Here is a 21,440-nt window from a genome sequence, read left to right as displayed (position 1 = left end):
TTTTAAAGCCAGTAATTCTTTTTAACGCATGCGTGATTCGGGCCCCGGGCCGCTCTGTAGATTTGGGAAATCAGAAGGCGATGCAGCAGTAACATTGTGGATGGCTAGCAGAAACTGTGAAGTGCTCCATGATAACATCCAGGGGATCACCAAAAGCCGTCCGCCGTTTGGTTCGCCGCGTCGAAGTGAAGTGTATCTCCGGTCTGATCTACGAGGAGACCCGCAGTGTGCTGAAGGTGTTCCTGGAGAACGTGATCCGTGACGCCTTTACCTACACCGAGCACGCCAAGAGGAAGATCGTGAGCGCCATGGATGGGGTATGCTCTGAAGAGGAAGGGTCACCGCACCCTGTAGGCTACGGCTTCGGAGGTTAAACCTGATCCTGAATCACAGATAAACACACACTTTATCTAAAGAGAGTGTTCCCGTTCTGAAAATCAGGCTTTATTACTTACATTTTTAACTATATCAATCATCAATAATGAGCAGCTCAAGACCCAAGAAAGAGAACCAAAGCTCCTTGAGCAGAAATGGATAAAGATAACGGTCTTTTGAATGGCAAATTCAGATGTTTCACTCCACAAGACTTAAGTTATTTGCATGTCCTGTCGATGTGAACTGAGTTACCACCGGAGTACGTTGACTCTCAGATACCACTTGAGCATTAAAACTTGAAAAATAACCATTTTAAAATTGAACAGATAAATGTGTGATAAATTTGTGATTAATCGTGAAATAACTATGGACAATCATGCGATAGTCGAGATTAAATATTTGAATCAATTGACAGCCCTAATTTATCGCCTACATGAAACCGTAAATTAGATTTTCTACTAACAAGAGAATAGGCAGTAGACAGTGTGTTCTAACACAGTGATTCCCAACTAAGGTACTTCTGTTGTTGCCTGGGGGTACTGTACTTGGAAAGATTGTGGAGCAGCTTAACTAATTGATGAATGAATAAATGATTTGAATAAAAGAATATATCAGCTGTAACACCTGAACATGTAGCAGTTATGTAAAAGTGCTTAAAAAACTAGTAAGCAAGCAAGCTTAGAAGTTTAAACAGGTAGCTAAAACTAATAAATAACAGTTCAAATGATAAGCTAAAAGTAATGAATAAATGGTTGAAACTTTCAGCTTCACTTCCAAGTAGTAGTAGTATGATTGTTGCCCAAACCAACCTTAATATTGACAGTTCAGTTGTATGAAAAACTTAATAAAATCCACTTTTATGATACGAATCGTGTTATACATTTGTAACATATATTGGGAATAGATGAAGGGGTGCGTGAGTTCATCTGACAGGACTGTTGGGGGACCTCAGAAAAAAAGGTTGGGAACCACTACAGATGTAAATGCACACCTACCTCCTGTTATCTCAAAACCATCCTGAATGAGAGCTCACCTGAGAGCCTGTAGCTCCACCTGTCTCCAGTCACCTGTCACTGCAACTGCTGCTGGCGCCACCCAGTCCCTGATAAGATGATTCAAAAAAATATCAGATACATGTCCTGTGGATCATTCTGCATAACTGATACAATGCGTACAGAACAATTGAACAAGACAATAGCACTTTTAAGACATGGAATATGTAACATTGCTGGCTTCATCTATCCACAATTAGCACCATCTACTAGATTTGGCACCCTCTACTAGCCAAATGCTGGTAAAATATGCAAAGTGGCTGGGACATTTGCTTCACTCACCAGCCAAAACACAACGCTATGCTAATCCATTAAGTGGCTGGTAAAATGTAAACATTCACTAGCTATTTGGCTGGTGGACAAAAACGTTTTTGAACCCTACAGATACATGTGGATAATTCTGCATAGCCTAACTTATATAATGCTTACAGATCACTGAAACAAGACAATAATCCTTTTACAGTAAGACATGGAATGTGTGACATGGCCTCATCTATCTGTTATAAAGCAAGACAGATGTGTCCATTAAGTAAATGTTCCTGACGGCTTTTTCAGAATCAGAATCAGAATACTATCTGACATGACAGGTGCATTACAGAAAGGCCTACAACAGGGGTCTTCCACATTTCTTAAGCCAAGGACCCCTTATCTGAGAGAGAGACAGAGCAGGGGCCCCCTACTACATATTTCATCAAATTAAGTTGCAAATTTAACTCTGCCTACAATAAAAGCATAAAGCTTTTATACATACATTTTTAGTGCATAGAAAATTAAGCAATAACAATAATTGTTGGCATGATTTTATAAATCATATTTTAGTGTTAAACATACAGGTGACAGTAAATCCTTAGGATGAACTGTATCTGTGGATGTAAGAGACTACCTATACGCCAGTAAGCCTTTCATTAATGTCTTTTTGTCACAAATAAGCTGATTTATATTTGCTAATAATATGTTGGATTCATGTTAATACATTTTAATTTTTGAAAATACTTTCAAAAGTTGCAAAGGAATTCCCTTCATTCATTTTGCGCAGCAATAGAAAGAGAAATTAAAGTGCCTAAGAGTTGTATAATTGTGCAATGACGCAGTTAAAATACCAAAAGACAGTTTTAGTTTTTTACTTTTATATATTCTTTGTTTCTGATATAGCTTGTTTTAATGCCTTTTTATGTCTTATGCAGACTAAAGCTTCTTGAAAAGTGCTTAACAAACTTTTCTTGCCTTTGCTAACAATAGCTTAGCTAATGTGAGCTTGCAGTAATCCTGCAGACTGCTGGCCGTCCATGGCACCGGGTGTACACAATATTTACCCCTATATGGTATGCCCTATAGACATACATATTTACCACAGTGGGTCTTGCATTACATTTGAATTCCCTGGCTATTCTTTCAGAACTGACTTCCACATATTTCTTGACATATTACACACATTAATACAACCGATTGTTTCCTTTCTCTCATTCCTTAAATACTGCATAACTCACTGAAAGACCTGAAGTTCAAATATGTAGACAGAAATACGTATTTTCTTTCCTTGATGGTGGCTGCTATTGTGGGATGTAAACTTGCCTTGTTTAAAAGTGCTTAACAAAACATAGGCGCGGGAAGTAGGGGTGCTGGGTGCGGCAGCACCTTTGTTGGCGGCAGCACCCTTGTTGGCAAACTGCGATCAAGCCCGTATACCCAATGGGCATTAATCATTATGGTGATAATTATCCAATCAGAATAAAATAAAAGTTGTTTAATGTAATGATTGGGAGAAGGCCGCATGCACTGTGTAGATTGGCTAAAGATAAAGGTGGGTAGGCATAGAGCAGGTTGTTTACATCGCACTGATCCAAGATCAGCTTTCTAAGAACGAGCTGAGATTGAAAGAGTGGAATTAATTTGTAACTGATCCCCGGTCAGATTGGGTTGTATCAGCGAGTGAAAGTGTGGAAAGGGAGAGAAAGAAGCGGCTGCTATAAAAAATGTCCCGCGAATAAATAGCTTTTAAAAAGAGCTGGGATGACGAAGAGGAGGATGTCGAGGAGCTAGCTAATGTTAGCTTGGAAGAATCGCTGCCTTCTACCAGCTACACTCAGCCACAGCTAACGGTGGCTAACGTTAACTTCAGCGAAGTTGTTGTGGAAAAAGACAAAGATGAGCCGGACGGTCATCAGCATTACAGAACAAGGTAATAGCACCTCAGGTACCATCATCTCTGAAGACCCTGCACTACGGGGACCGATTACAGAGACCGTCCGGAGGAAGTTATACCCAGAGGGATATCAGCCTTTCAGAATCGGGCGGCTAAATGTCCAGCATCTCGGAGGGGGGACGAGGCTGGCGGTAGAAAGACCCGCTCTCTCACTAACGAGGCACAGACCCGACACCTTCACAACGGTGAAACGGTACCACGGGAGTGGATTCTATATTCACTGTCCACGGGAGACATTTGTTGCGTTAGTTCGTAAAGTTCTACCAACACACAGCAGCGCATCTGTAGTAGGGTTTAGCGAGCTGCTGAGGGAGCTGGACTTTGAGGATTTGATCTGCGACTTTGCAAAGAAAAAGACAAAAAATTAGAACTTCTAAAGGTAAGAGCTATTATGCTATCTGTAAATTGAGTAGGTTAATATAATCTGTTGTGACCGGGGTGACCAGATAATGTACATATTTAGTTTAGTTTATTGAAAAGCCATGCATATCAGACGTATTGCATCATAATTTTGTGATGCTGCTATAGGCCTGTGTGAGACTTAGTGGTCAAGTGCAGTAGCCTATATGTTGGCTTTGCAGTTTGTGAAGTAGCAGCTGACTAAGTGACTGTTATTTAACAACCTGCACTCAGCTGTGTTGTGTGATGGCATTGTTGTATCTTCAGTCAATCACGTTTCAGAATTACTATTGTGCTTTCTGCTTGGGTGATTTATAGTGAATACTATATCGCCATAGTCTTGAGCCATACAACGCTTTGGTATGATATAATTAATTGTAACACTGTCTTGTGATGTGTGAGTCAGATGGCAGTACTTGGTTTATTGAACTGGAAAGGCATACTTGACGCCTGCTCAGCTGGACTAGTCATTCATCTTTTATTATTTTTTATTCGATAGTGACAGTGGATAGACAGGAACGGGGAGAGAGAGGGAATGACGCGCAGCAAAGGGCGCAGGTCGGATTTAAACCGGGCCGCGCAAAGGAATCTTTGACCAGTAGTGATTGGCATGTGATTTAGTGCTATATATTTCGCTGGCAGTAGCATACGGTATGTAGCATACTCACTGGAGACCGGGGGTTCAAAGGGTAGACACAACCAGTATTCGCCCGCCTTGACGGGGCCGCTATTGGGGATGAAACTTGCCTTGTTTAAAAGTGCTTAACAAAATGTTCTTGCCTTTGCAAACAATAGGTTAGCTAGCTAATGTGAGCTTGCAGAAGTTATGCTAGTCCACGTGTTATGTTAGTAAAATGGTTGCTAAATAATGGTTGATAAAAAAAACATGCTAATGTTAGGCTACTTACATTTGTAATCTTCTTCAAATTACGTGGTGTCATGTCCTCCATTTACGAAATACAAACTGAGAGTAGGCCTATATCTGGTTAAAAAATAAAGCAGCTAACGTTTGCTGAAGTTGAGTTTAACTTTATCGTCGATAACTGTCGTCCACCGGAGCTTTCTTTCCGGCGGGAGAAGAACAAAATGGCTAAGGATCAAGTATGATGGAAACCGATACACGAGGCAATCTCTCTCTCTTCCAACCGCCGATCAAACGTTTTTTTAACTCACCGAAAGATCAGAGAGAACGTTGGAACGTTGGAACGAGTCCGGGTTGCCAGGTAACCAGAGTTTCCCCCATTTCTCCGTCCGTTTTTTTCTGTCTTTTAAAATATTGTAAGTTTTGTCATTTTTTTCATATCTTTTTGAGGAATTGAAAATATACAAACTATAGCCTATATATAATTAAAACAAGAAACTAAATGTAGCCTATAATCAAACCATAGACCACCCTCTAAAATGTAGTCTATAACTTTTATATCTTTTTATTGATAGATAGATAGATAGATAGATAGATAGATAGATAGATAGATAGATAGATAGATAGATAGATAGATAGATAGATAGATAGATAGATGGATGGATGGATGGATGGATGGATGGATGGATGAGAGAGAGAGATGGGTGGGTGGATGGATGATAGATAGATAGATAGATAGATAGATAGATAGATAGATAGATAGATAGATAGATAGATAGATAGATAGATAGATATACATCACACACAACACATACATCATAACAGGATGATAAAATAACAAAAAAAAAATCCACATGAATAATATGGACAATAAAAGAAAAGATACTAAATACAAAATCCACATGAATGTACCAAGGGACGCATAAGCAACTACAGTAATAGGCTATGGCCACTACGGGGCACAATGGTCTATTTTCCACGTCTGTGTAACCAGACAATGTCCGTGCTTTTATTTTGAAAGTGAGACCAGGAAGTGTGTGTTTCATTGTTCGCGTTGACTCCGGTGCTGCTGCTCGTGCTCGCTCAGCCTCCTCCCGTCGTCGCCATGGTGCAGATGATGGAGTCGCAGTGCGAGTATTTCATGTATTTCCCGGCGGTGCCCATCACGGATCTGTCGGACCCGGCACGGTACCGCACTCTGCCCCGCCGGAGTCACCTCTACCTCGGGGAGACGGTCCGATTCCTGCTGGTGCTGCGCTGCAGGGACGCTGGGGCGACTCCAACCGAGCACGGCCCCGGTAAGGACGGGGGCGGGGGGAGGAGGGGGGAGCCGGGACGATGCCCACATCCATCTGGCTCTGGATGAAAGGGAGGAGGGGCGAAAGATATTTTTACTGTCTCTATAATATTCATGCAGGCAAACAATGTGCGTCCCTTTTAACTAGGCCTAAATGCTGAAAGCATTGGGTGCAGAATGTGCAAAAAATATATAGTATCTAGTTGGCCCTATATATAGTTAGTGTACACAAACTATAGCCTTCTATGTATACTAGATACTAGCCTTTATTTTATTTTTTATTTTATTGGTTTATTTAATAGAGACCATGCATATTTATGAACATTGTTGTATAAAAAACACCATGTAAATATGCCAGAATTAGTAAAATAACTACTTTTCATCTGCAGTCCCTAGGCAGGTAACATAGGACCAACATAAAGACAACCAGCAGTCATACAGCATTCATTCACTATACATTAAAAGGTACACATAATGGTGACATATACATTGTCAAAACAACACAAAAATTCATGATGATAAAGACATTATTCATCCACCTCGATACTGCATTCAGTTTAACAGTGAAAGTGTCCGGGTGATGACATGTGTGACAGTTAAAAGTGAGTTTTAAAGGTGTTGAATGTAGGACCCTCTCTTATTGGGAGGGGCAAGCTATTCCACAGTTTACCTCCTATTATTGACCGTACGTTGCGTCTAAATGGTATCACACAGTCCCCTTTTACAGAGGCCCGTGTACTACCTCCACTTTCAAGTCTTGCCATGCAGCGGAGGGGGGTGGGGGCAAGATTATGTAACACTTTATTATGATTTTTGCACATTCTGCACTCTATCCATTCAGCCTCTTTTTCCTAACAACCAAGGCCAATTCCTTGGTTAAAAGATGCATTCCTCTGCACACAGCGGTGTAGTCTAATGTATTGTAGTGGGTATACCGTTCTGTATATTGGCCAGAATCTGCATTTGGGGAAGGGGGGGGGTCATATAATAGTGGTGGGGTCCCCAGGGAGGATTTGAGCATCAACGACTTAATTTCCTGTTTTCGGATACACTTTTATGCACCAATTTATGGTGGAAATACCTTTAATTAGCCTATGTGAAGAAGAAAAACACAGATGACAATTCAAAATATATCAAAAATATAATGGAAAGTATGTTGTTGTGTGTCATTGGGCATTTTTAAGTGGATATGTGGAAATCCTGGAGCTTTCTTAGTGAGTATACCTGCGTATCACGTAGACTACACCGCTGAGTGTACACAAACTATAGCCCTAACTATATATACTAGGTACTAGCCTTTATCATTTTGGCCCATTCTGCACTTAATCCATTCAACCTTTTTTCCTATATGTTAAACAGCTATTTTGTATAGGCTGTATTTGTTTCTGTAGCCTATCTATTGTTTTTATTTTATTTTAATGTTCAAATTGTTTGTCTGTTTATGTATGCACCAACAACCAAGGCCAATTCCTCGGTTAACCCTTGTGTTGTCTTCCTGTTGACTTTGCAACTTTTAGTTTCTCTAGGTCAAATTATATTTTTTTGGGAATGTATTTGTCACTGACGTTTTTATCGTTTTTTTGTCACTTTTTTCGACGTTTTTGTCGATTTTCCTGGCGGTTTTTGGCGTTTATCTTGTGTTTTTTCCAACTTTTATGATGCTTTTTTTCAACGTTCTTTTTTCAAATGCTATGAAATTAAATAAAACACCCAAATTCAATGAAAGTAGTGAACTGATCATTTATTCTTCCTGTGAAGAGCGTTGCATGGAACCATCCATGTTATTTTTTTGAGTATTTGTTTGAAAGAAACCAAAATTTCTGATATAGAAACTTATTGAAAATGGGTCAAATTCAACCAACAGCAGGGTTAAAAGATACATTCCTCTGCACATACCGAACGGTAGCCAAAACGTCAGAGGTAAAAGATTAAGGAATTACTGTAGCCAATGAAAATTCTCATGCGCATGAATATTATCTACATTTTCATGATTTTCCAGCAGGGGGCGCTGAGGGCACCGCAGCCGGTTTTGGGACGGAGTCGGCCAGTAGCCGGGCGTGGAGAGAGCTGGCCGGCTCTCTGTGCGCCGTGGCCAGCGTGAGTCCCGGTGACAGTAGCCGCCATCGAGGCAACCACCACCAGCATCACCACGACTACCAGAGCAGCGGGGACGAGGCCAACGAGGACGGCGAGGAAGACTACATCGCAGCGGCAGAGGCAGCCATCGCGGCGCTCGGCAGCAGGGTGGACTCCCGGTGTCGGAGCTTCAGGGACTGCAAGCCGCTGCTCATCCACAACTCATCTGGGACGGCGGCGAGGGAGTTCCGCAGGGCGCCTGTTCAGGTACCGCTGCGTTTACTTATGTTGACAATTCGCAGCTGTGTGTGAGATAACTATCTCGTTACCTCACACATTACAATATCGCACTGGTTACTTTATCTTCAATATTATACATTAGGGCTTTGATTCTGAACTTCGTTATTCGAATATCATTCCAATATTTAAAAAAATAATTATATTCGAACGAATATTAGGCAGCCCTTAATATTTGAACCTGTTATGGGCGTTATTTTTTGTAAATGTGTTTGCTTGTAAACGTTGTTTTCAGTTCAGATTCACGTCGCAGCGATGCACGGCTCAGCCGTGGCTCGGGAGCGTTGCATTCCCCTAAATTGATAAAAACATGCACATACTAACTCCATTTTCTCAGAAATTCTGTTGTGAAACATGATGAGAATTGCAGATTTGTTTTAACATCACGCTACTAAAATCTCATTGTTAAAAATATTTTGTGAAAGCACCAGTTGTCAACCCTACAATATTGTCGCAATATCGATGTATTTGGTCAGGAATATCGTGATATCAGATTTTCTCCATATCGCCCAGCCCTAATGTGGATTGTACATTTTATTCTACACTTGTACTGTATATTTAGGGCTGTTAGTAGGGGTTGGGGGGGAAAAGAATGAAAATCACAATCACAAATCGAATCGAAATCCATGTATCGTAAAAGAATCAAAAAGCATAGCTTCATATTGTGTGTTTGTTTAAGTGAAGAAAAGGTAGCACATCTCAAGCTCCCAATATAAATGTATGTAAGGGGGGGAAGGACAGAGGAAAGGAAGTAAGTAGGGAGGAAATAAGGATGAAAGACAGAAGGCAAGGATGGAAAGAAAAAGGGAAGAAAGGAATAATGGAAGGAAAGTTAAGGAAGAATACTGTATATAAGGAAGGACAGGAAAAGGGAAGGAAGGGAAGAAGATGTTGAGGTAGGGGAGGAAAGAAGGAGAGAAGGAAAGAAGGAGGGAGGATTTACTGTCCCAGAGGAGAGAAGACACTAGAACATATTCACATTTAACACGCTGTGTTTTCTAAAGACAATCTAATTCAGAAGTGGAAGTTTTTGTTGCTTTTATTCTGCATTTTTTGTGCTTTAAAAAATTATTTGTAATGTTTTTGTGGCTTTTTTTCAATGCTTTTTTCAATGTTTTTTATTTTGTGTTATATTTATTTAGTTTACTATCACAGAGGAGAGAAGACATTAGGAAGTATTCCCCTTTAACAAGTTTTTTGGCATTTTTTTCCACTTAAAAAAAACATGTTACCTTTTTTGACGGGTATTTTTCAATGTTTTTTCTACTTTGTTGCCGCTTTTTTTAAGTGTTTTTTTTACGTTTCTGACTGACGTTTTTGAATTTTAAATATTAGTGTTTTGTCTTGTCCTCCTTGGCTTGGACACTTGAGATGGGCTACCTTTTCTTCATTATTTGGGAAACAAAATGTCAGAAAATGGTGAAAAATGTGGATCAGTGTTTCAAAACTAAGTGTAAAACTAGTAATAAGTTGGTGTTTGTGGTGTTTATACATGGTGGTGAAAGGAAGCGTTAAATGTCAAATGAAGCGTCAGAAAAAGTGTTGACGACAAGTGCACGGTCGAATGGAAGACAACACCAGGGTTCAGAGTCTGTCTGTGTCTCCATGTCAGTCTCCTCTGGACGAGCCGGTGGTGTTGACCGATGAAGTCATCTTCCCCCTCACCGTCTCGCTGGACAAACTCCCCGTCAGCACGCTGAAGGTCAAGGTAGGCTCGTACCGTGTGGACGCGCCCACATGGTGCACGCCACAGTGTTGTTGTCATTACTCAGAATTCCTCACGGGGGAGACAGAAACTACACAATGTAGCTTTAAGACTGTAAACATTACATTACATTACATGTTGCAGCTGAATTTGGCCTATCTGAGCAAGTTGAAAATATATTAGTTGAATTTTAAACATTGTAATTGTCTGTGTGTGTGTGTGTGTGTGTGTGTGTGTGTGTGTGTGTGTGTGTGTGTGTGTGTGTGTGTGTGTTTGTGTCTGTGTCTGTGTGTCTGTGTGTATTTATGTGTGTATTTGTCTGTGTATTTGTTTGCATGTGTGTGTGTGTGTTTGTGTGAATTTGTCTGTGTAATTGTTTGTGTATTTATGTGTGTATTTGTCTGTGTAATTGTCTGTGTGTGTGTATATTTGTGTGTGTGTGTGTGTGTGTGTGTGTGTGTGTGTGTGTGTGTGTGTGTGTGTGTGTGTGTGTGTGTATATTTGTGTGTGTCTGTGTGTGTGTGTATTTGTGTGTGTGTGCGTGTGTGTGTGTGTGTGTGTGTGTGTGTGTGTGTGAATGGACCTTGAGTCTGGAAATAAAGTTGATGATGATGACTGTGAAGACACCTGACAGGTTGAGGATTTGATTGTATCATCTCAGTGAAATGTCTCTGGTCAGTCATTGTAATATGTGTGTGTGTGTGTGTGTGTGTGTGTGTGTGTGTGTGTGTGTGTGTGTGTGTGTGTGTGTGTGTGTGTGTGTGTGTGTGTGTGTGTGTGTGTGTGTGTGTGTGTGTGTGTTCAGGTGATGGTCACGGTGTGGAAGAAGGAGGCGGAGAAAGCCGAGGTGCAGGAACTCGGATACCTGAGCGTCCTGCAGCAACGAGAGCCAACACACACCTTCAGACACGACCTGAACACCTTCAAGGCTCAGGGTACACTACACACACACACACACACACACACACACACGTTTGTACTATTATACTTGTGATAGTCTCGCATGTCCAGACCTTCCTCCACAGCACTGCGGAGGATGGTCTGGCTAGTCCACAGTTCCTGGATGTGCTCTGGTTTATTGGTATTTCTTTAACAAGCCTTTGTTTGCTCCGTCCCCAGTGAGCACTACTCTGACCGTGCTGCCGCCTCCCACCGTCCGCTGTAAGCAGATGACCGTCTCTGGGAAGCACCTCGCCGTCCTCAAAGGTCAGAGGTCATTCTTCATGGTGTAATGCATAGAGGGGAAGAGGAAATCTGCTTATGGCAGGAAATTACACATCAGTACTTTTAGTGTGTGTAGAGCCAGCAGGGCTTGACATTATCCCCCAAACAAATCACCATCACCAAACTCCACCAGACTCCATGTAAATAATCAGGACTTTTAGCGTGTATAGAGCCAGTATATCTCCACCAGACTCCATGTAAATAATCAGGACTTTTAGCGTGTATAGAGCCAGCATATCTCCACATGTAAATGGGTGAATTAAGGGTTTATTTCAACCAAACCAGAGTGGTGATTGATGGAACAGTGGAAAGATGAACCAAGACGGCTTTTGGTAGTTTTATTTAGTTTCTGTCCACATTGAATGAAGTGTGTTTTACGATGATAAAAGTCCTGATTATTTACATGGAGTCTGGTGGAGATATGCTGGCTCTATACACGCTAAAAGTCCTGATTATTTACATGGAGTCTGGTGGAGATATGCTGGCTCTATACACGCTAAAAGTCCTGATTATTTACATGGAGTCTGGTGGAGATATGCTGGCTCTATACACGCTAAAAGTCCTGATTATTTACATGGAGTCTGGTGGAGATATGCTGGCTCTATACACACTAAAAGTCCTGATTATTTACATGGAGTCTGGTGGAGTTTGGTGATGGTGATTTCGGGGCCATTACATGTTAAACTAAAAGGATCTTACTCTTTAACTAAAAGGTCTATCTCTGTAGGGATCCATCCCATAATGTTGTCAGACACTTAGAATAATAATCTGAGTCTGTCAGTGGCAACAACACAACTTTTAGTGGACACTGACTGATGCTGAACATCTGTCCTTTAACATTACATTGCAGCTTGTTTATCTCGCTTAATACTGGACCAATGTCAAAGATTGTTGTTCCCATCAGTCGCTTACACACAAATATATAGGAAAATAGGGTCCAGGTTATAAAAATACTGAAGTTACCCTTAATAAGTGACGTTGGAAAGAGGTTTAAGCAGTTTGGTCTTTCTCCTCCTCTCAGTGTTGAATGAGTCTTCTCAGGAGGAGTTGAGTGTTCGGGATGTTCGTATTTTGCCAAATCTCAACGCGTCCTACCTTCCCATGATGCCCGACGGCTCCGTGCTGCTGGTGGACAACGTGTGGTACGTACAGACACCTGAAGTTAGTTGTGTTACATCATTTAGAGCTGGGCGATTTGTTTCCCTAAAAAAATCTACGATTTTCTTATAAAAAACTCGATTTACGATTCGATTTGATTTCCCCCCCCTTCCATTTAAAACAAAATAACTGCGAACTGTAAATATATTTTTAAAATATATATTTATTGTATTTAATTAAAGTGCATCAACATAAACAAAATGGCAAAGGCAAACCCTTTCTCTAAGTGAAAAGTCACTGTGCAGTGTGCAACACTCAGTTGGTAGAGCAGGCGCCCATATATGGAGGTGTACTCCTCGACGCAGCGGGCCGCAGGTTCGACTCGGAACTGCGGCCCTTTGCTGTATGTCATTCCCCCCTCTCCCTCTCTCTCCCCTTTCATTTTTTCAGCTGTCCTATCATTAAAGGCCTAAAAATGCCCCAAAAAATAATCTTAAAAAAAACAAAAAACATGTTTGCCACTTATTTCAACGTTGTTTTTTTATGCATGGTCAATAAACCTACTTTTTGTCACTTTTTATGAAGTTTGTCGCTTATTTTTTGTCCCTATTGTTGCCCTAGTGTTGCCTTCCTTCATTCTACTGTGGTTTTTCTAATTTTTTGTTACTATTTTCAACCTATTCTTGCCTTCCTTCCTTCTTTCTACCGTCTTTTTCCAACTTTTTGTCTCCTTTTTACATCATCTAAATGTGTTCCAGGTCCAAGGCTGTAGTTTAGTAAATCTATCTCTGACAGCGCTGGATTCTTCCTCTTTATAGAGACTTTTATTATTCAACCAAACATTATTAGCGCTGGTTAGGGGGTACATAGCTTAAAAACACTGTTCAAAGGGGGAACATTATTGAAAAAAAGCTTGAGAACCAGTGTTGTAGGTGGTACCCAAAATATCTGCACATTATAAACCATCTAATGGCGGGGAAAACCCTGAGTTTGATGGTTTATAATAATAATAATAATAATAATAATACATTTTATTTGGCGGACACCTTTCTAAATACACAAGGACATCTTACATGTTTAAAAGGGCATAAACGAAGGAAATAGATTAAAATACATTTAGCCTCATAGTAATACATTTTACAAAATAGACCACATCTGAAAATGCTAAAAACGTCAGAAAAGCAGTAAAAAAAAAAGTGTCGGGAGGGTTTCTATGGCGATTTAGTACTACAAAGATTTAAAGATTAAAAGCTTTAGAGCACCAAATGTCAGGTACAGGGTGGGGTGGATGGGTCAAACAAATACAGGACTTCACACACTCAACCGTTACCTCCTCCGGTTTAGATATGAGGACGGAAAAGCTGAAGAAGTCCGACTACAACCATTAGATCTGAGAAAAGTCTTTAGCGCATAAAATTGCACAAATATCCCGCATATTCCATCGCATTTTTTAAGAAAACGTGCCGCATAATCAAGGATTTTTGCCCCGCAACAATCACTAAAAAACTTAGGGAGAGTCATTTGGTTTCGGTGTTACCCAAAACATCTGCACGTACTCCTTCTAATGGCGGGAAACCCCTAGTTTGATGGTTCGATCTTCCTCTTCCTCTTCCTCTCCTGCTCTGCAGCCACCAGTCAGGGGAGGTGGGCATGGCGTCTTTCTGCAGGGTGGAGAGCCTGGCCTGCCGCCTTCCCAGCATGCTCAGCGCTTTGGAGGAGCACGACTTCCTGTTCCAGCTGCACCTCAACGACATGCCGCAAGATGACTCCAACGAGGTTTGGACTCGTTTGGGTTGTTGTTTTGCTAGAATGTGATCTTTTATATATTTCATACTATTTTACAGTTTGTTTAATTACGGTTGAAGGTGGGCCGGAGCTTTGATGGGAATTTATTAGGTCACAAATCTTTTCTACCAATAAGAACGATTGTTACGTCCCTACTGGGTCTAGAGACGGGGGCTTTTTTCATAACAAATGTTATGAAGAATGATTAGAAATCCCTAAATCCAAACATTGAGAAACTAAAAACTCTCAGATGCAGCTTAGTTTACAAAAAAAGACCATGATTTATTTCAAGAAACAAAATAAATATTTTATAAAACTGCAGAAATTTTTTTTTTATGTTCACAGTTTGTTACCTCTCACAAAATGAATAATTCCCTCCTTCATTAAGTCATTGATCGACCCGAGGGCTAAAGCTGCTTTACTGTTTTTAACTCTCAAACGAGAGGGATAAAAATCTATTGATTCCGAAAAAGTAAACTAAACATAGTGGCTGTGTTTCAATAACTCATCTTCAGCGCTTCAGGAAATCATTTCACCAGGATGTACTTCCCTTTATTTCATCACAGTTTACAGCCAGTTGTTTTCAGTGTTGTTGTATTTTCAGGGGCTGGAGGTTCCCCTGGTCGCTGTGCTGCAGTGGTCAACTCCCAAGATGCCTTTCACCAACTGCATCTACACCCACTACAGGTGAGGACCAACCACTCCTTCAAACCATACGACTATATCTGTCCTTTGCCCCCTCTCTCTCATACGACCTACAGTCCTCACATCTAAAACCGGGGAAGGTAAAGCTTGATTTATGGTTCTGCATTAAATCCACACCGGGGCTACGTACCCTTAATAAACCCTTAATTTACCCTTAATTCACCCTTAATTCACCCATTTACATGTGGAGATATGCTGGCTCTATACACGCTAAAAGTCCTGATTATTTACATGGAGTCTGGTGGGTTTCTGTCTCTCTCTCCACCTCTCTCCTTCCCTCTCTCTCTCTCTCTCTCTCTCCACCTCTCTCCCCTCTCTCTCTCTCTCTCTCTCTCTCCACCTCTCTCCTTCCCTCTCTCTCTCTCTCCCTCTCTCTCTCTCTCTCTCTCTCTCTCTCTCTCTCTCTCTCTCCCCCCCCCCCCAGGTTGCCTAGTATCCGTCTGGACCGGCCTCGGTTCGTGATGACGGCGAGCTGTCCCAGCACCGTCAGAGTGAAGGAACACTTTAAGGTCAAATACGTTCTGCTCAACAACCTGCAGGACTTCCTGGCCGTCCGGCTCGTCTGGACTCCAGACGGTCAGTGTTACACCGCCACCGTTGGGACACAGTTTGTGCAGTCTTCACTTCTTCAAAAAGGGGCTCAATTTTTCACTTCTCACAACAGGCATCATACCCTGACCCCCTGACCCTGACCCTGTTCTCCTCTGTGCGTTCAGGTCGCGGTCCGGTGGATGACTCCCCGCTGGCTGCGGTGGTCTGCCACAGTCCGCTCAGTAACCTCGGCCACTGTCGGAAAGGCAGCACGCTGTCCTTCAGCGTGGCCTTCCAGATCCTCAAACCAGGACTCTACGAGGTAACACACACACACACACACTCACACACACACACACACACACACACACACACACACACACAGAGACACACACACACAGACACAAACACTCACACACTCTCATAGCTGGCCCCAACCAGTCAGTTCTGGCAACAGTTCAGGATTTTCTCCTTTTTTTCAAACATTTTTGTCGCTTTTTGTGTGTGTCTGTGTGTGTGTGTGTGTGTGTGTGTTTGTGCGTTTGCGTGTGTGTGTGTTAGGTTAGGTTACTTTATTGGTACCCATAGGTAAACTAGTTTTACAGTCTGAGGCAGGACATCCTTAAAACATTGCAGAACACAACATAACATACAACACACAAAACATTAAAACATAGAAAAACAGGTAGTAAAACATAGAAAAAAAAGAGGAATAGAAACCAGTACATGACCAAAGTGCTTGTTCTACAACCAGGAACTTTTAGCCTCCGTCCAGAGGGAAGATACTGGAGTTCCCTGTTCAGAGGGTGTAGACTATCTTCTTTGATAGCCATAGCTAGCTGCTGTAGTTGTTCAGCATACAGGGATGTGGGGTGCAGCTGGGACTCCCCAGTCAGCTTACTTCACCATTTTACAATTTGGTTTAGGAGATTCTTGTGCTTGACTGAGACACAACCGAACCACGCCACTAGGGAGAAAGATATAATAATTTCGATAAAAGCATGATAGAATAATGTCATCATGGTCTTGTCTATATGAAAATGCTACAATTTTCTCAAACAGTGTAGACGCTGTTGTCCCTTTTTTACAGACAGCCTCACAATTCTCCTGGAAATTTAATTTATAGTCAATAATTGTCCCTAGGTATGTATAGGATTGTACTTGATCCACTAGTTGACCATTTATAGTTATAGCCTCATATCCTGGAGTTTTTCCAAAATCATTGTACACATCCTTTGTTTTGGATATGTTCAATTGAAGGTGTGACTCCTCGCACCACTGGACAAAGTCTTCAATTATTGGACCGTGGCCTCTGTCATTTTTATGTTGCAGACTCACTATGACGGAGTTGTCTGCATATTTAATAATGTTCCTATTTACATATTTGCTCTGACACATGTTTGTATATAGAATGAACAGAAGGGGAGAAAGTACGCCCCCCTGTGGTGAACCTGTAGAAGAGCAAAGCTGACCAGACAGAGCTCCGTTCACAGCTTCCGTGTGTGTGTGTGTGTGTGTGTGCGCATGTGTGTGTTTTTTAAAACCTGAAGCCTGAAGACATTGTCCTCTCGTGTTTCCTCCTCTGATCAGCTGAGTCAACACATGAAGTTGAAGCTCCAGTTCACGGCCTCGGTGTCCAACCCTCCGCCTGACGCTCGCCCGCTGTCACGTAAGAACAACTACACATCTCTTTACTATCAAAGTACCGTAACTTTATTTAAACAGGCCCAGTGGACAAATAAACATTAACCTTATATAACAGGGATTCTCAAAACGTTTTACTCAAAGGTCTGCATCAGAATTTATTTTAAGCTCAGATGTCCAGAATGATTGGCAACTCATCAACACACATGGAAACACCAGAGCAGGGGGAATGAGAGGGGGGAAACACCAGAGCAGGGGGAATGAGAGGGGAAACAGCAGAGCAGGGGGAATGAGAGGGGGAAACACCAGAGCAGGGGGAATGAGAGGGGGAAACACCAGAGCAGGGGGAATGAAAGAGGGGAAACACCAGAGCAGGGGGAATGAGAGGGGGAAACGCCAGAGCAGGGGGAATGAGAGGGGGAAACAGCAGAGCAGGGGAATGAGAGGGGAAACACCAGAGCAGGGGAATAAGGGGAAACAGCAGAGCAGGGGGAATGAGAGGGGGAAACAGCAGAGCAGGGGGAATGAGAGGGGGAAACACCAGAGCAGGGGGAATGAAAAAGGGGAAACACCAGAGCAGGGGGAAACAGCAGAGCAGGGGGAATGAGAGGGGGAAACGTAGCAGTGGAGCTGCAGCCTCAGTATGATGATAGAATGTGAAAGCGTTGCTGTGGTGACCGTGTTGCTGTGGTGACCGTGTTGCTGTGGTAACCGTGTCTCCGTGGTTCTCCTCCCAGGTAAAAACAGCCCGTCCAGCCCGGCGTTTCGAGACCTGCTGGACCGGCACCAGGCCAGTCTGGGCCGGTCCCAGTCCTTCTCCCACCAGCAGCCGTCTCGGTCCCACATCATGAGGTACCCTAAACGTAACGTTTGGCCCAATCAGTATGTTCTGTTTGACTGTAACATTACATGGTTGTTTACAGTTTCCAACCCCTCTCAGCAGATCACTCTCTCTAGAACATTGTAAATGTAGATATAAACCTATGAAAGACAAAAGAGCTTTAGATTTAGAACAACAGTGTATATTTGGTATATCCAAAAATTTACTATTATGAAAAAAGTGTTTGCCATTTGATGCAAATGCTTCATGTTGAGATGTGTTTATGGTATTTTGAATGCAGTGCTTCATTCTGAAGGAGATGTGAGGCATTTTGCATTTTGTGTGTTTGCAGTTTTGGAAACTGTGTGTAGAGTTTTGAAAAAAGAGGATATAGTTTTGAAAACATGTGTGAGCAGTTGGAAAAACCTGTAAACTAATGCTGCATTCAACTGAACCTCATTCACTCTGAGAAACTCCAACTGTGGTTACAAAGTACCTTTCTGCCATCTAGTGGCTCTTATTGTTGCATCGCTGTCCCTGTTGAAATAAAAATGTTTACATTGAATGGCGCCACTGATGATATTAGTTCATATTACAGTCAGAAATGTCTAAATTAAACAAGTGGTGTGTGTGTGTGTGTGTGTGTGTGTGTTTGCGTTGTTCTGTCTGTATGTGTGTGTTTGTGCATCTGTCTGTGTGTGTGTGTGTCTGTCTGTATGTATGTGTGTATGTGTCTATATATAGGACGGGCAGTGCCATGGAGCGCCGGGCCATCACCCCTCCTGTTGGCTCTCCGGTGGGCCGGCCCCTCTACCTGCCTCCTCAGGACAAATCTCTGCTCACGCTGGACAAGATCGCCAAGAGGGAGTGTAAAGTCCTGGTGCTGGATCCTGTCAGCTAGGGACCAGAGGGAGTGTAAACATTATATATGTCATTTTACCCAAAGCGACTTACAATTGTTACATATCAGAGGTCACACGCCTCTGGAGCAACTAGGGGTTAAGTGTCTTGCTCAGGGACACATTGGTTGATGTATCACAGTGGGAATCGAACCAGGGTCTCCCACACCAAAGGCATGTGACATATCCACTGCGCCACCACCACCCTAAAGTCCTGGTGCTGGATCCTGTCAGCTAGGGACCAGCGCTGGAACTTAAACTGCTGCTTTGTGTCTTTTCCTGTCAGGAAGCATGTTTAATTTAAACAGGAGCACGAAGAATAAGAAGCAAAGAGTCCTGATGGGACAACATGAACAAACACACTGTACAGACTGTACAGGCTTTAAAATGTAATATTTATTCATGTATTATCATGTTTCTGTATTATTTATGTGTGTGTGTGTGTGTGTGTGTGTGTGTGTGTGTGTGTGTGTGTGTGTGTGTGTGTGTGTGTGTGTGTGTGCGTGTGTGAGCTTGTTTAACTATATTCGTGGGGTCCAAAGACCGGTAGTCCAGTATACTTGTGGGATCCCGACAGTTTCGTGGGGCCAAAATGTTGGACCCCCCAAGTTTAAAGGGCTGTTTGAGGGTTAAGACTTGGTTTTAGGACTAGGGTTAGAATTAGGTTATGGTTAAGGTGAAGGTAAGGGTTAAGGTTAGGCATTTAGTTGTGATGGTTAAGGTTAGGGTAATGGGCTAGGGAATGCATTATGTCAATGACGGGTCCCCACAAAGATAGTGCCACAAACCTGTGTGTGTGCGTGTATGCGTGCGTGGTGTGTGTGTGTGTGTGTGTGTGTGAGCTGGGTACAGAGCACTTTGTAGTGTGTGTATTGAATGTAATATTTGTTCATGTATTATCATGTTTTATGTATTATTTATGCATGGTGTGTGTGTGTGTGTGTGTGTGTGTGTGTGTGTGTGTGTGAGACGTTACAGGAAAACCATGCGGTTGTTCTTTGCTGAAGTCCCCTGTTATTACAGTGTTATTACCAGTCTGTTCACATCAGTATCAACAGGTTTCAAATGTTCAACGTCAAATAAACACATCATCATTCAGCGTATTCTCATCAATTTATTCGTATGATATCGTATGAAGTTACAGCGACTGGAGGCCGGTCACATGACAGTTAAGTTCAGCCGAGAAAATGTGAGTGTGAGCCGGGTACAGAGCACCGTGTAGAGGTGTGTTTGTGTGGGTTTGTGTGTCTGTGCTTGTGTGTGTTTGTGTGTGTCTGTCTGTGTGTGCGGGTGTGTGTGTGTGTGTGTGTGTGTGTGTGTCTGTGCATGTGTGTGGGTGTGTGGTTGTGTGTGTGTGTCTGTGTGTGTGTGTGTGTGTGTATGTATCTGCGTGTGCATGCGTGTGTGTCTGTGCTTGTGTGTGTGTGTGTGTGTGTGTGTGTGTGTAGTACGGGCATTGCAACACACCCAGTATCTCTCTCAAACTGCTCCTCATCCAGGAATGAAGCTAAACTTGATAACTCCTCCCAAACACATGTTATTTTTAGATCAGAGCTTAAACTAGTTTCACTTCTCAGGAAGAGAGAGAGAGACAGACAGAGAGGGAGAGAGAGAGAGACGGCAGCAAGAAAAATGATCAGATAATACTATGGGTTTGGAAAAAAAATCTATTCACATTCATATCGCGATTCAAGCTCTACCGATTCAAAATCAATTAATATTTTTGTTTTGTTTTTATAAATTGTATGTCTACTGCAGTCACATGGGAGAAGTAATTACATTTACATATCGTGAATCTTTTTAATCGAGAATTGTTTTTTAATCTAGAATCATTTTTGAATCGAATTGTGACATTTTCTGAATCGTGCACCCCTAAACGATACCTTTCTGTTGTTGCTTCAGCTTGTCCACTTCAGTCTTCAGCTGTGATACTTGTTCTGCAAAATCAGAGACAGTTTATTTAGACATTGCTCTAGAGCCGCAAAAATTAATGGATTAGTCATTATTAAATTAATCTCAAACTATTTTGATAATCGATGAATCAGTTTGAGTTATTTTTTATGTAAAAACAGGTAAACTTGTGTGATGTCAGCTTGTTAAATATGAATATTTTCTAGTTTCTTCTCTCCTCTGTGACAGGAAACTGAATATCTTTGAGTTGTGGAAAAAACGAGACATTTGAGGACGTCATCTTGGGCTTTTTGGGAAACACTGATCCACATTTTTCACCATTTAGAGACTAAACAAATAACACATTAATCCACAATGAAAATAATCGGTAGCTATGTGCAGCTCTACTTTGCTCCAATACATAGAAACATAGGCTGCTTATTTCTCTAATTTTGGATATCTCTGAACTGCTATGACACCATGTACAACAGTTCATTACTGTACCTTGAGTCTCTCTTTGCAACAATCTCATGTCTGCCTTCTGTTGATCCAACGAGCCGGTCATCTGTCCCAGCGCA

At 42.0% G+C, this 21,440-nt stretch overlaps 2 protein-coding genes across 5 annotated transcripts in view; one reads left to right on the top strand and one right to left on the bottom strand.

The window, feature by feature from the left end:
* The window catches only part of LOC120543671, a 620,163-nt gene that overhangs the window by 462,486 nt on the left and 136,237 nt on the right, over positions 1-21,440 (bottom strand). The gene's annotated exons all lie outside the window — the stretch shown is intronic.
* On the top strand, positions 5,947-19,694 carry LOC120543675 (microtubule-associated protein 11-like). Of its 3 annotated transcripts, XM_039776831.1 has the most exons (14): positions 5,947-6,189; positions 8,188-8,531; positions 10,174-10,269; positions 11,072-11,201; positions 11,386-11,472; positions 12,512-12,632; positions 14,217-14,364; positions 14,978-15,060; positions 15,503-15,654; positions 15,795-15,931; positions 17,200-17,278; positions 17,991-18,105; positions 18,818-18,989; positions 19,180-19,693. In XM_039776831.1, the coding sequence occupies exons 1-13, from the start codon at positions 5,997-5,999 to the stop codon at positions 18,972-18,974; spliced, it is 1,842 nt and encodes a 613-aa protein (XP_039632765.1). In that variant the 5' UTR covers positions 5,947-5,996; the 3' UTR covers positions 18,975-18,989; positions 19,180-19,693. The 3 variants fall into 3 exon arrangements, with proteins under 3 accessions (XP_039632765.1, XP_039632766.1, XP_039632763.1); XM_039776832.1 differs by having other exon boundaries at positions 8,191-8,531; positions 18,818-19,694; XM_039776829.1 differs by having other exon boundaries at positions 18,818-19,693.

Source organism: Perca fluviatilis, chromosome 16 (assembly GCF_010015445.1).
Source record: "Perca fluviatilis chromosome 16, GENO_Pfluv_1.0, whole genome shotgun sequence".
NCBI lineage: Eukaryota > Metazoa > Chordata > Actinopteri > Perciformes > Percidae > Perca > Perca fluviatilis.
Note: the sequence above shows the minus strand (reverse complement) of the source record. Positions and strands in the feature narration are given on the sequence as shown.